The sequence below is a fragment of the Helianthus annuus genome, chromosome 17, assembly GCF_002127325.2.
Source record: "Helianthus annuus cultivar XRQ/B chromosome 17, HanXRQr2.0-SUNRISE, whole genome shotgun sequence".
Taxonomy (NCBI): Eukaryota; Viridiplantae; Streptophyta; class Magnoliopsida; order Asterales; family Asteraceae; genus Helianthus; species Helianthus annuus.
The window spans coordinates 36,578,539-36,591,148 of NC_035449.2; the positions used below are offsets into that span (position 1 = coordinate 36,578,539).

General features: G+C 37.9%; 1 protein-coding gene across 1 annotated transcript; it reads right to left on the reverse strand.

The window, feature by feature from the left end:
• Positions 1-5,807: 5,807 nt before the first annotated feature.
• Positions 5,808-7,196, reverse strand: LOC110924011. Its single transcript, XM_022168056.1, has 2 exons — positions 7,007-7,196; positions 5,808-6,940 (listed from the first exon to the last, which is right to left on the reverse strand). Exons 1-2 carry the CDS (start codon positions 7,194-7,196, stop codon positions 5,808-5,810), a joined length of 1,323 nt encoding a protein of 440 aa, XP_022023748.1.
• Between the last annotated feature and the right edge of the window lie 5,414 nt (positions 7,197-12,610).

Consider the following 12,610-nt stretch of genomic DNA (forward strand, 5'->3'; position numbering starts at 1 on the left):
CACAACATGGCTTCCCATCTTAGAGGTGTGAAAAAAACAACAATGACAGACGAGCTTCGAATGCAATGGATGTCGAAGATGTTCTGACTCACCCAGAAGAAAATGTAGTTGCACAGTTGTGTTGTTGACTGATGAAGAAATTATTGAAAGTGTTATTGGAATTAATAAAGATGATATCGATGAAGAAGATGATGAAAGTTTTACAATGGAGCCCCCTTCGCGAAACGAAGCTATTAAAGCGGCAATCACATTGAACAATTTCTTGTTGAGCTATGAGAAAACAACACTAGAAGTTCTTACCATGCTAAGGAAAATTAGAGACGAGATTCAAGGGGAAATTGATTTCAACAAAAAACAAAAGACAATTGAGTCATTTTTCAAGAAACTTTCATAAATCATTCATGTAACATGCTATATATAAGGAATTATTAATTTATATTTTATATAGGGTCTAAAGAAATTATCAAAAATGTATTATCTTATAATTTTAGCGAATTATTAATTTAGCACCCTATCCTCGAGTCGGGACCGGCAAAAAAATATTATCTTAGAGAGTTTATTAAATAATCGAGTACTAATTTATCGAGTTTCTACTGTACTAATCGTTTGAATGAAATCTTATGATATGTAACTTCTAATTAAAGCTCTGGATGAAGATCAAGCCACGTCAAAAACCTAACACTTCCCGAATGCTCGTTAGCTTCGGCTTTTGTTAAAGTATAACTAAATGACACACATGTGGTTTTGTATTTTAAATCAACTTATTAATACCTTGTGTTAGCTTATGTTTAAAATTGAAGAATAAGAGGATGCGCTAGGAAACAATGGAGTTTGGGGGAACTGATCGTCGACGATATGAATTGATGTTTGTCACTAATTCTCAATTCAATTGACAACAAAGTAATCGATTTTTTTCATCGGTGCCTCTTGTAGGTTGGAGGTTATAGGCTAGCGACGTGGGGAGAAAGAAAAGGGAAATGCAGACGACGTGTATAATCTGTGTGAGAGTTTGTGAAATTGAGATTTGAATTGTGAGAGTGGATGCTATTTTTTAGCTCGAATTGTGGAATCATGACCGGAATTGTAGCAATTCAGGAGAGAGAGTCTGAGCCGCCAAAAACTGCCAATTTACGGTTATTTTTGGGAGCTACACGGCTAGGATTTAACATTGAAGAGATCTGACGATCAAGATAGATTTTGGGGGTTCTCTGCCAACAATATAATATATAATGAATTCTTAATATTTGTAAAACATTTGCATATATGATTCATGGGTTGAGATCCTGTACAAACAGTGCTAATTATAAGAACCGTAAGAACAGATCTGAACCATTGTTAATTTAAATCAAGGGTTGATATTGATTATAAATAAAACTCTTATAATTAAAAATTACTACTAACAAATTAGGGGTAATTTTGTAAAATTGCTAGTCATTTGACCATTTTCTATTAAATACAATTTCCACCAAGGTTTTTTAAACTAAAATAACTTTTATATACTTCATTATTTTTTTTAAAAATATATACCATAAAATCAAGCTTGGTTTAAAAAAGCGCGCTTGAAGCGCGCTTGAGGCGATGAAGCGATGAAGCGATCGGAAAAACGCTTTTTTGGCTCTGAAGCGATGCATTACATGAAGCGACCTGAAGCGAGCTTTAAGCGGTGAAGCGTTGAAGCTGTGAAGCGACGCTCCAGCCAATCAGGTCACCATTTGGGCCATTTTTTAAGCCCAACAGTCTTTACAAGGTACATATCGACCTTATAGCGACGATATAGCGACTTCCTATGTGAAATCCGGCGACAAATTCCGGCGACGGAGTTGCTTTCAGCCGGAAACCAGGAAGAAGGGGGAAGAAGAAGAGAGATGCTGACGGTGACGGCTGCGTATATGTATTTTAGGTTTTTAGGGTTTTTATAAGTTAAGGTTTTTAAACATTTAACCCCTCTTATCTTTCATTAGTTTACATTCAGTCCCTAAAACTTCTAACTTTTTACTTAAAAAGTGTAAAGATAGTTTGTCTATTTAAACATTTAACCCCCTCTATCTTCAGTAGTTTACATTTGGTCCTTAAACTTTTTAATTTATGCATAAAAGTACAAAATTAACATTATAAAATACATATATATAATATGGATAGCTATTTTTTATACATATATATAAAATTAACATTATATATAATTATATATAATATGGAGCGCTTCGTATACGTGAAGCTCTCGCTTCGCGCTTGAAGCTTCGCTTAAAGCTTTTGGAACCAAAACGCTTCGGAGCGCTTCGCGCTTTTTTAAACCAAGAAATCAAGTATTTTTTTATCTTTAATATGAGTACCATATTGCTATACCTTTTTGTATTTATAAAAGTGTTTTTTAAAAAAAGTTAACAAAAGGTGTTTTATATTTGTGCTAATAAGGTGCTGATTATGTGTTAATTACAAAATAATACAAACAAACACCAAAAGTAGATATAATCAGCACATCTGGTGTGCTGATAATGGAGAACGATTGAAGATGTTGTGCTAATGTCGTTTATGTTGATAATGGAGAACGATTCGAGGACGATGTGCTGATAATGAAGAACGATTAATGATGTTGTGCTAATTATATAGTGTTGTGCTGATTATATTTTTTGTAATTATTTTTAATTAGTTATAAATAAATATGGTCAAAAAGTCTAAATTACCCCTAAACTAATTTTTTATTGATGGACACTTGTCAATTATGTATTGGTTCTTATGGTTCTTACAAACTTAAGTGTTTGTATTTGATCCCATTCCATGATTCATAATCTTATAGGTTATAAAAATTAGTTAAGCTGGGTTCGGTTTGAGTCAACACATCGCAATGTTTCTTCTTCAACTAGCTGGCTACCAAGTGTAAAAGCAATGATGGCGATGCACATTGTTAAACAATCAACCAAATTCATAAGACCCTTGGTCCAAACTCTTCCAACCCTTCGTCAATACAAGACAGGCTTCATTGATGAGTTAGCTCCGTCCATGAGTGTATGCCTTGTTCATTTCTAATTCTCCGCTAATAACAATCACAACCCAAAGTTTGTCACACGTCTAGAACAATCACTTGAGAAAACTTTAACATGATTTTACCCTCTAGCCGGTAGACAATGAAATTTACACTGTCGATTGCAATGAAGAAGATGTTGAGTTCATACATGCCAAATTTAATTAACATGAAAAGGAAATGGTAGTGCTAGTGATTAGTTAAAGAAAAATTATTTATTTTGTTTCGTTTTGATCCAAGGTGCAGTAAAATCTGTATATCATTTGTTTTGGTGACTTATACTCCACTTTTATTTCTAACTTTAAATAAATGTAGTAATTGGGTAAAATAACTAAAAGTTGTAATGTCTTAATTTTATAATTTTTAACAGCTCAAGTTTTGAAGCTAATTATCATGAATTTGAGAGCTTGTATCTAGCTCCCATACAGAGGCTACCTACAAGAGATAAAAAGGTCTCTCTCTCATGTTGTTTTGCAGAATATAGTATGCAAATCTTGAAGTAATACTAGTTATTGTTAGGTAAATAGTTGAGGATCGTTTGTGTGTTAAAGTTCTTAGAGATGATGATCTGAATGTGAACATTTCCAAAAAGATATGTGAGAGACACATGCCACATATTAACAAATAATCTCAGGTTAAAAGGCTTGTTGGGGAATGGAGAGAGGGGGGTGACTTTGGAGAGAGAAGAACGCCACTGGAGGTGCCGTGGAGGACCGCCATCGAGAAATGCTTCAAAGGGAGAGAGATCGGATTAACAGAGGAGAAGAAACTTCAGTAATCTCAGGTTTGCAAGGAATGTACACGAGACAACGCTCTTTATCTCAAATCTGCCTGAAGACGCATCGACCTTAACGCTTTGAAATACCTTAGAACACCTTCCCAATATGTCGGACGCCTTCGTTCGTCATAAGCGGGATCAGTCGGGCAATTCTTTTGGTTTTATTAGGTTTGAACACGTGAACAACATGAACTATCTCGTTGAGGAAGTCAAAAGTTTCAGGATTGGCAATGCGAAGATTGGCGTTAATGTGGCCAAGTTTTCTAGAGAAGACCAAACTGATCCCACAGTGCCGAGCGGTCGAACCCAATTCGGTTACGCACAACTGGGATCGACCTCCACAAATTAAGGAGGTTACGAATAAGAATGGAGGCAACCTGTTCAATGTAACTGAGGTGGGTGATGCTGGACCAAGCGAGCAAGTCATGACGGTGGATGTTAACAACTGTGTCGTTGGTGGCAAATCTTGGGGTAATTTCACAATTTTGGGAGAGAAGGGTCAGCCTGGAGGTGGTAAACGACTGCAAAAATTACCTTAGGAATGCTTTATTCCCGGATGTTGGCATACGTTACGTGGGAGGGCTCAAAGTTTTACTGTCATTCAAAACGGAGGAGGAGGCAAACAGATTTTTGGATGAGGAAAATCGGCATGAGAAACTTTTCTGGAACCTGGAACTTTGGGAAGATCAGGCTTTCAGTTTTGAGCGTGTGGCGTGGTGGCTTCATATCAAGGGAATTCTGATGCATCTCTGGGAACCAGCCGTCTTCAACAAAATTGGAAGCCAACTGGGTTGGGTAATTGTAGAATCTACGGCATCGGCGAAGGATGCTAACCTGGTTTTTGAGAGGATTGTCGTTTTGGTGGACCATGGGAATCGTTTGGATAAACACATTCATATTGTGCATGGGCAATCAACTTTCGATGTTTGGGTATTGGAAGATGAAGGAACTTGGTTACCTAATTGTTTATTTGATGGTGTGAAGAAAACCTTGGAGAAAAAGACTGTGATGACTCATGAAGATACATATCCGAGTCCGGACCACCTCATGAGGGACGGACCAAAACACCACCTGACGAACATTCTAAAGATCTCCGTACCACAGCATACCGAAGACGGACCTTCAAAAAAGTGCGTACAAACGGATGACGTCATCTAAGTTGACTAGTATAAATACCCATCCAAGTACAAGTCAAGTACGATTTCCTGAACCTTCGTCCTACTTTCTCTCTCTATCAAATACTTATCCTCACGCCAGAGGGTGGTCGCAGAGGGGCCCTCCCATATCTGCGGCGAGCCTAACAGTTTTCTCTTTTGCAGGTTTAGGTTCTTAATCCATTTCTCCAAGGTCCCTGTTCAGATCACAGGCTCCGGCCTTCTGATTTTTGAATCTTCAACTGGGAACATGGATAAGGAAGGTCACGACGCAACAGGTGTTACTTCTATAGGAGGGAATCACTATTATGTACCGAAGCCCAAGTCACCCTCCGAGTCCAATACCGAGTCCAAAAGATGCATTTCAAGTGAAGCCCATGCATATGTACATGAGTAAAGCATGTGTAGTCCAGCCACTTTAATTTGAACGTTCAAGTTGTTTAATTAGTCATGTGTTAAAATAAAGGAAAATAAGGGAATGCACATGTTTTCCATGTAACTTATTTTTCCATATTGTTAGACTGGAAGGTATGGTTTGGCTCATCCCCACGGGGATGAGCCTCCATGTAGGCGACCCATGAGGGATGAGCCAAAATGAAGATGGAGGGGGATGGAGGATGGGGCCCCACCACATATTTTTTATTGTTTAATTCATTTTAATTGTTTAACTTTTATTTCTTTAACTTTTATTTTTTATAAAAAGTATTCAACATTTAATAAAAATACTACATAAAGGAAGATAATAAAATCCATTACATAACATAAATAAAAATTACATAACCTAAAAAATAAAAAATTACGCTACCTAAAATTTGAAAAAAAAAAAGACTATATTTAAAAATTTAAAACAAACACACTACTCGTCTTCGTCTTCGTCTTCGGCTCCGTCACCGTCCACCATGTTAACGTTGTTCCAAATATGTTCTACCAAATCTTGTTGAAGGTTTGCATGCGTGAAGTCGTTTGTTAGCGAGAACGAGTTTAAATCCTGTTGTGGGGGATCAACCGGGACAGTGTTCCCCCAAGCTGCATTCTCATCATACTCACAAATCGCCCGACCTTCGTCTTCAATAATCATGTTATGGAGCAAATGCAAGCGTACATACAAAGACGCAACCTTTTTGGGGTGAACGCACGTGCCGGTTGTGCAACGATGGCCCATTTTTTTTTGTAAGACACCAAAAGCACGTTCGATGTCTTTTCTTGCAGCTTCTTGACGCTTGGCAAATTTTTTCCGTTTTTCGTCCTCGGGATATGGAATAGTCTTCACAATTGTAGACCAAGACGGATATATCCCGTCAGCAAGATAATACCCACGTCTATACTCAACCCCAGAAACTGTAAAACGTGTGTCCGGTCCCGTTCCATTAACGACATCGGTAAAGATGGCCGATTGGTATAACACGTTGAGGTCGTTGAGTGAACCAGGGAGACCAAAGAAAGAATGACATATCCACAAATCTTGTGATGCCACAGCTTCAAGTATCACGGTTGGATAGCCGTGATCACCTCGCGTATATTGGTCGCGCCACGCAGTCGGGCAATTATGCCACCCCCAATGCATACAATCAATGCTACCAAGCATTCCCGGAAACCCGTGCCTTGCTTCATGAGCTTGGTACAACTGTTGAACATCATACGCGTTTGGTTTCCGCAAATATTTTTTGCTATACAGTTTCACCACATTATGGCAAAACCGATACAAACATTCCCGCGTAGTTCTTGCCGACATCTGTAAGTACTCGTCCAAAGCGTCGGCCACTGTCCCGTACGCCAGTTGTCGAATGGCCGCAGTACACTTTTGTAACGTTGTAAACCCTTCATAATTTCGAGCATCAGGACGTTGCGTGAAAAACGGGTCTAGCCCCGCCAAATCATTGGCAATCCTTGTGAATAAGCGGCGACTCATTCGGAACCTGCGTCTAAAAATGTCGGCGTTGTAAAGTGGCTCATCCGAAAAATAATCGTTCACCAATTTCTCGTGCGCTCCTGTCGTATAAAATATATAAGTACGAGTTAAAAAAAATAAGGACAATGAAATTTTGTAATGAAAACCTTGGCGGTCTCTGTTAATGCGTATTCGTCTGGTAATAACATTTTCAGACGAGAATTCTTCCTCTTCCTCTTCCTCTTCCTCTTCCTCTTCCTCTTCGATTAAAATCTGTCCCGCCCGTAGTACAGCGTTTGCGAAAAACATCTCCTCTTCGTCATCCGAAGACGAGGGCCACCAAGGATTAGAAGCCATTGTGGGTAAAAAGATATTTTTTTTATAAAAGTAGGGAGAAATTGGTATAAAAGTGAGAGGGTTTTGGGTTGAAAGTGGGGAAATAATATTGAAAGTAGGTGATTTTATAGAAAAAATGAATTTTTTTTTATTAAATAGAGCCGTTTGGTAACGGCTATTTTTCAAAGATGAGGCTCGGCGGACCCGGCGGTGGGTGGCCGTTTGAGATGGAAGTCGGGCCAGGGGGCGGTGTGGGGGTCCGGCGCCGGGCCAAGCCGGCCCCCATACCTTCCAGTCTTAGGAGTAGTTGGTAGCTAATTTGTGAGTAGTGGGTACATCTTATTATATTAGGGATAATGGAATGAATGTTAACTATATATACAAAACAATCGGTTGATAGATAAATAATCCGTTAAGTGAATTAAGCTCAAATGAAAATAGTAAGAAACAAGACTTTGAGATAACTTTCTTTTTAATATTTTTCATTTATAAAAAGAAATGGACATACATAAACTCGTTTAAATAGAAATTACAATGTTAAACAGGTAACCCACTACTCCACTAACTCAACTAATAACTAAATACGAAGATAAAAGGGAAATCATGCAAATCATGTGGAAATAAAGAAAGTGGCACGTAACATTCACTCCTACTCAAAATAATCCTTGTCCACAAGGATGAAATCGGATCATTAGCGGTGCACACGATGGCCGCCATTCGGTTCTTCCCGCGGCATTCAGAGCATTTTTAGTGAAGGGCCACGGTGGCCGCCACTCGGTCACACCTTGGTGACACCCAGACAAGAGTCAGTGAAGCACCATGGTTTCTTGGTTTTAGCTTCTATAACCACATGAGGGTCAATACTAAACAGGAACCACATGTGCCTTAATTTTACACACTGTTACTTCAACCAAGGTAGGAGGATCAATAGAAAACGTCGCTGCAATTCGCTAGGTTCTGTTCTCTAATGCCTCCATGGTTACAGTAGGTGCATTAGTAGAGACACGCCACATGAGTTTATCATTTTTATTCTCGAGAACACTTCTATGAGGTTGAGCAGCCACATCAACTTGCACTTGTAATTCTGCAGGTGGTACTGCGGCGGAAACCAGTGGTGGCGATGTAGGAAATCGGGCTTCCCACGTGGTTCGGAGTGATCGAAACTCGTTGAAAATGGTTTGCAACTAAGATTCATGCTTTACAAGGGATTCATTCATCAATTGATAAAACTCGGCTTCGGATAGAGCGTGAGCAACCATGGTCCAGGGGGATCACGACGGCTCTGATACCAATTGATACGAAGCAATCGGTTGATAGATAGATAATCCGTTGAGTGGATTAAGATCAAATGAAAATAGTAAGAAACAAAACTTTGAGATAACTCTCTTTTTAATATTTTTCATTCATAAAAAGAAATGGACAAACATAGACTCGTTTAAATAGAAATCAAAATGTCAACCATTTAACCAACTACTCCAATAACTCAACTAATAACTAAATATGGAGATAAAAAAAGGAAATCATGCAAATCATGTGGAAACAAAAAAAGTGGCACGTAACAATCACGCTGATGGCGGTAGTGGTAGCGTGCCGATCAACGTCGGCGGTTCAGCCGAGGACGAGTCTGCGGCACCGATGGTTACCGAGTCCCCTGCGGTACATGGTAGTCGCGTGGATGCCGGTCGTGAAGATCACCGGAACCTGGAAAACCCCGGCATTCCGGAGGTAGTCGGACAATCGCCGTCTGATGGGGTTTTCGAGAAGGCATCGGTTAACGAAAGGTATGTCTTGGAACCAGACTTACGTGGTAAGGCCATGGGGTGTACCTTAACATCTAGGGTGTTAACGATGACATGGCATGTTAAACGACATTGCAAACCACTCCCTTCTTATGTTAAGGGGTGTTAAAGGGATTATATGTTAACATGTTAACATGATGTTAAGAGATTGTCTTAATTTGTTTTCCTTTTTTACACCCAAACCATTAAAAGTTTTTACACTCAAATCATTAAAAGAATAAAGTTAAGGGGATTAAACCATTTCCTTGATGTGAGGTAAAGTGAAATGAAGAAAAGTAAGTGATGTGGCACCTAAGTGGTGTTAAAAAGAGTTAAAATATACCCCAAGACCTAACAGTAAAGAAAAGGATACATGCGCAAATCCCGAGGGCAGTTTTGGCGGCGTGACAGAGATATGCAATGATGTCGCATCTGTTAATAATGTGGATTGTCAATGGTCATGGGCCTTTTTTATTGGGCTAAATAAGGAGACAAATGGGGCTTTTTCTAGAAAGCAAGCCAGAATCGATGAGTGGGCCAAAAATGAACCCAATCGTTCCCATTGTGGGGCACAGGTATGTAATTTTTTTTATTTAAATGCTGACCCTGTTTCTGTAGGAGAATTTTTTGAACGTTGTTTCTTGAACAATCGGGCAACAACAAATTCCTCCTGCTGGAACGATCTAAGGCGAAATAAGGCAGATTCAGTGAGAATTCCGCTGGTGAACAGGACTGCGAATGTTACTCTCCCTTCGACATTCAGGTTCTCTTCCTAACCTAACCCAACTAAGACTGAGGATTCGTCAATAAACCCGAGGAATGTTCTACTTGACGTCCCGTGTCACACCCCAACCAATGGCGGAAACATCGGGATGAGAAGTGTGAAGATTGCTCGAGACATCATAACGCTAATAATTGTGACAAGTATTTAAATAATCATTTCATTTCATTTCTAAAGAATCAAGTACAAGGTTTTGAAACAAAATACAACCACATGAATAATAAAATAATACAACACGTATACAATTCTTTTTAAGTGTGTATCTAAGCATCCTACTAGATTCCATGCATCGTCAACATCCACCTGTAACATGTTAAAATAAAGTTCAATGCAAAAGCAAAGGCGAGTATACAAGTTTGGTACGTATATAACAAAAGATAAGTGTTAAACAATTCCATGTGGCAAGCTCTTGATACAAGATAAACATTAAAATTGGCATGTGTCAACCCACATCAAACCAAATGTTGAAACACAATATGCTCATGACATAACCACAAGTTTACGGGCGGGTCGTTAATCCTATAGCGCTACATATGTCACGGTTAGGCTCGTACGAAGTTAATGATAAGTTCAACACATAAGTATCACCCAAGTTTAAAGTATCAAGTAATCAAATAAGCATGCGTGTAATAGGAATGTTTATGTATTATGATAAAGTTTGTGTGTAAGTGTATAAATAACATGTTACACCCCAAAAAGTGGTAAACGAAAAAGGGGTCAAGTATACTCACATTGGTTGCGTGTAAGAATTCTGGTAAGGTATCGCACGAGTAAAAGATAGGGAAAAGATGCCGTACGTTGAAGCAATTAAGCTAGAATATAAAATAGAATAAATTAAATGTGAGAAGTCTAATTAATTAAATTAACTTGATAAGACCAATCGTATGAATTAGATTGAATAACAATTGTAAAAAAAGATGTTCTTTACTTTTCTGTTTTAAACATTTTTAATTTACCAAAGCATGTTTTTTTTGTTTAAGTAAAACGTTTAAATGAGTTTAACTTTAATTAATTGATTAGCTTTAAAACATAATCAGATTTATTATTGAATTTATGCACTTTTATTGAATAAAAGAAAAATAGTTTTAGTTTTCTCTATAAGAGATCAGAACTTATAATGTATAGTTTATAAAATATAAGAGCAATAATATGTCCCAGCACACATTAAATAGTTTAAAGTTTGTAGTAAAAATTAGCTAGGATAGTTGGTGTTTAGAGTATCAGGCTTTATATAAAAAAAAATCCAGATGAACTTATTATTTTTAGAAAAACAGTTCATTGTTTTTAGAAAACCAAGTGCAACGTCATAACAGTTAAAAAAATACTTTTTAATAAAGTTGAACTGAACCCGGATTTCCCCAAATCCGACGATCAAAAACCCAACTAATTGACCACGTAGGCTACAACAACACTTTTGAAATTTATTTAGCTTTTAAACCATTTGAATAATCTTGGCCATTTGTCTTCTTTAACCCCATAACCATCCGAACAGAAACAAGAACACCAAAAAGAAAAAAACCATTGTTACTATGTTGGTTTAATGATCCCACAGTTCATTATACGAAATTTAATAAGAAAGGAGTTGAATCGGAGTAAAGGAAAGGATCGATACCGAACGTTGATTCGAAGGTTCCGTCGAAGCTCCAGTGAGTTACGTTAACTCCGACGGCTTCGGGGTTTCTTCGGTAAAATCCGATGGGTTGTCTTTATATGCAAAACGAGAAGAACCGTGTTCGACGTAAACTCGAAAAATAAGGAAATAGAATGAAATGATAAGTAGGAGGTATACCGAAAGCAAGATGATTCCCGTTGCGAACTCTGGTGTCTCCGGTCATCTTCTCGATCTCTGTTCGGCTCTTCGAGTTTTTCCGGTGAAATCTCGAACTCCGATAGCATTCGTGGTGTTGTTCCGGCGGCGTTCGGGTTTCTCTGGTAAAGTGCAACGGTTATGCGAAAGAGTATTGTGAGGTTGTGAGGATGTCGAGATGGTGTGTAATGGTGTCGAAATCGAACAGGTTATATGCGGCTGTGTCTGGGCGGTAAAACATAAATTGGGAATTGCACATATGAGTTTAATTTGTATACATGGGGAATGTATCATTAGTTAAAGCATGCTGCGACTAATGGATTGTTTCTTTTTAATAGTTTGGCCAAAATGCAAGTTTAGTCCTTGAGTTTATGTGTGGGTTTTAAAACGAATTTCATAGTTTCACACTCATTTCGCAAATCATTCATTTTTTTTTTCTTTTAGGAAGTGGCCAACATGGCCCCTGCTCTTTATGGGACTAGTTAAGTCAACTTAAAACTTATTTATTTTGATTTATCTATATGACTTATAAATCTTAATAAATCTCATAAGAACATTACTATATATATGTTAAATTGTATAATGTTCAAAATATAACTACTGGGTATCGTCTGAAAGTCAAGAATGTTGTTTATTTCGCGGAATATATTTTTTTTTTCAAAGGTTAAGATTCGGATTTTAAAACGGGTCGGATTTTGGGAACCCATTTTGACGGATGTTACGGTCTCCCCTTCTTTAAGAAATTTCGTCCCGAAATTTATTCAAGAGAAAGACTCGAAAGGGTTTTTGGCAAGCCGAAGAGGATTGTTTAAAATTGAGGCTTTGGAGTTTGAGACAACAAAGAATAATTGAGGTATAAAGGTGAACGATTGATCTAATAAACGATTATGAGTATAAGAATAGCATAAGTATCGGATAGACGAAAGTGGTGTGTTAAGAATAAGGTCTCGTCGTGGATAATCAGATATAATGCGTCTAGCAATGCGTTTGTGTGTCGTTAAAGTTTGCATATTAGGTCTAAACATGGTTTGCAAAACACCGAATTTCTCATGGCATGTCTTACGAAAGT

Bases quoted from the DNA above. Each gene is read 5' to 3' on its own strand.
- LOC110924011 (XM_022168056.1), bottom strand. From the start codon at position 7,196: ATGGCTTCTAATCCTTGGTGGCCCTCGTCTTCGGATGACGAAGAGGAG. The intron at 6,941-7,006 runs GTTTTCATTACA...TTTATACGACAG, and splicing joins CATTAACAGAGACCGCCAAG to GAGCGCACGAGAAATTGGTG.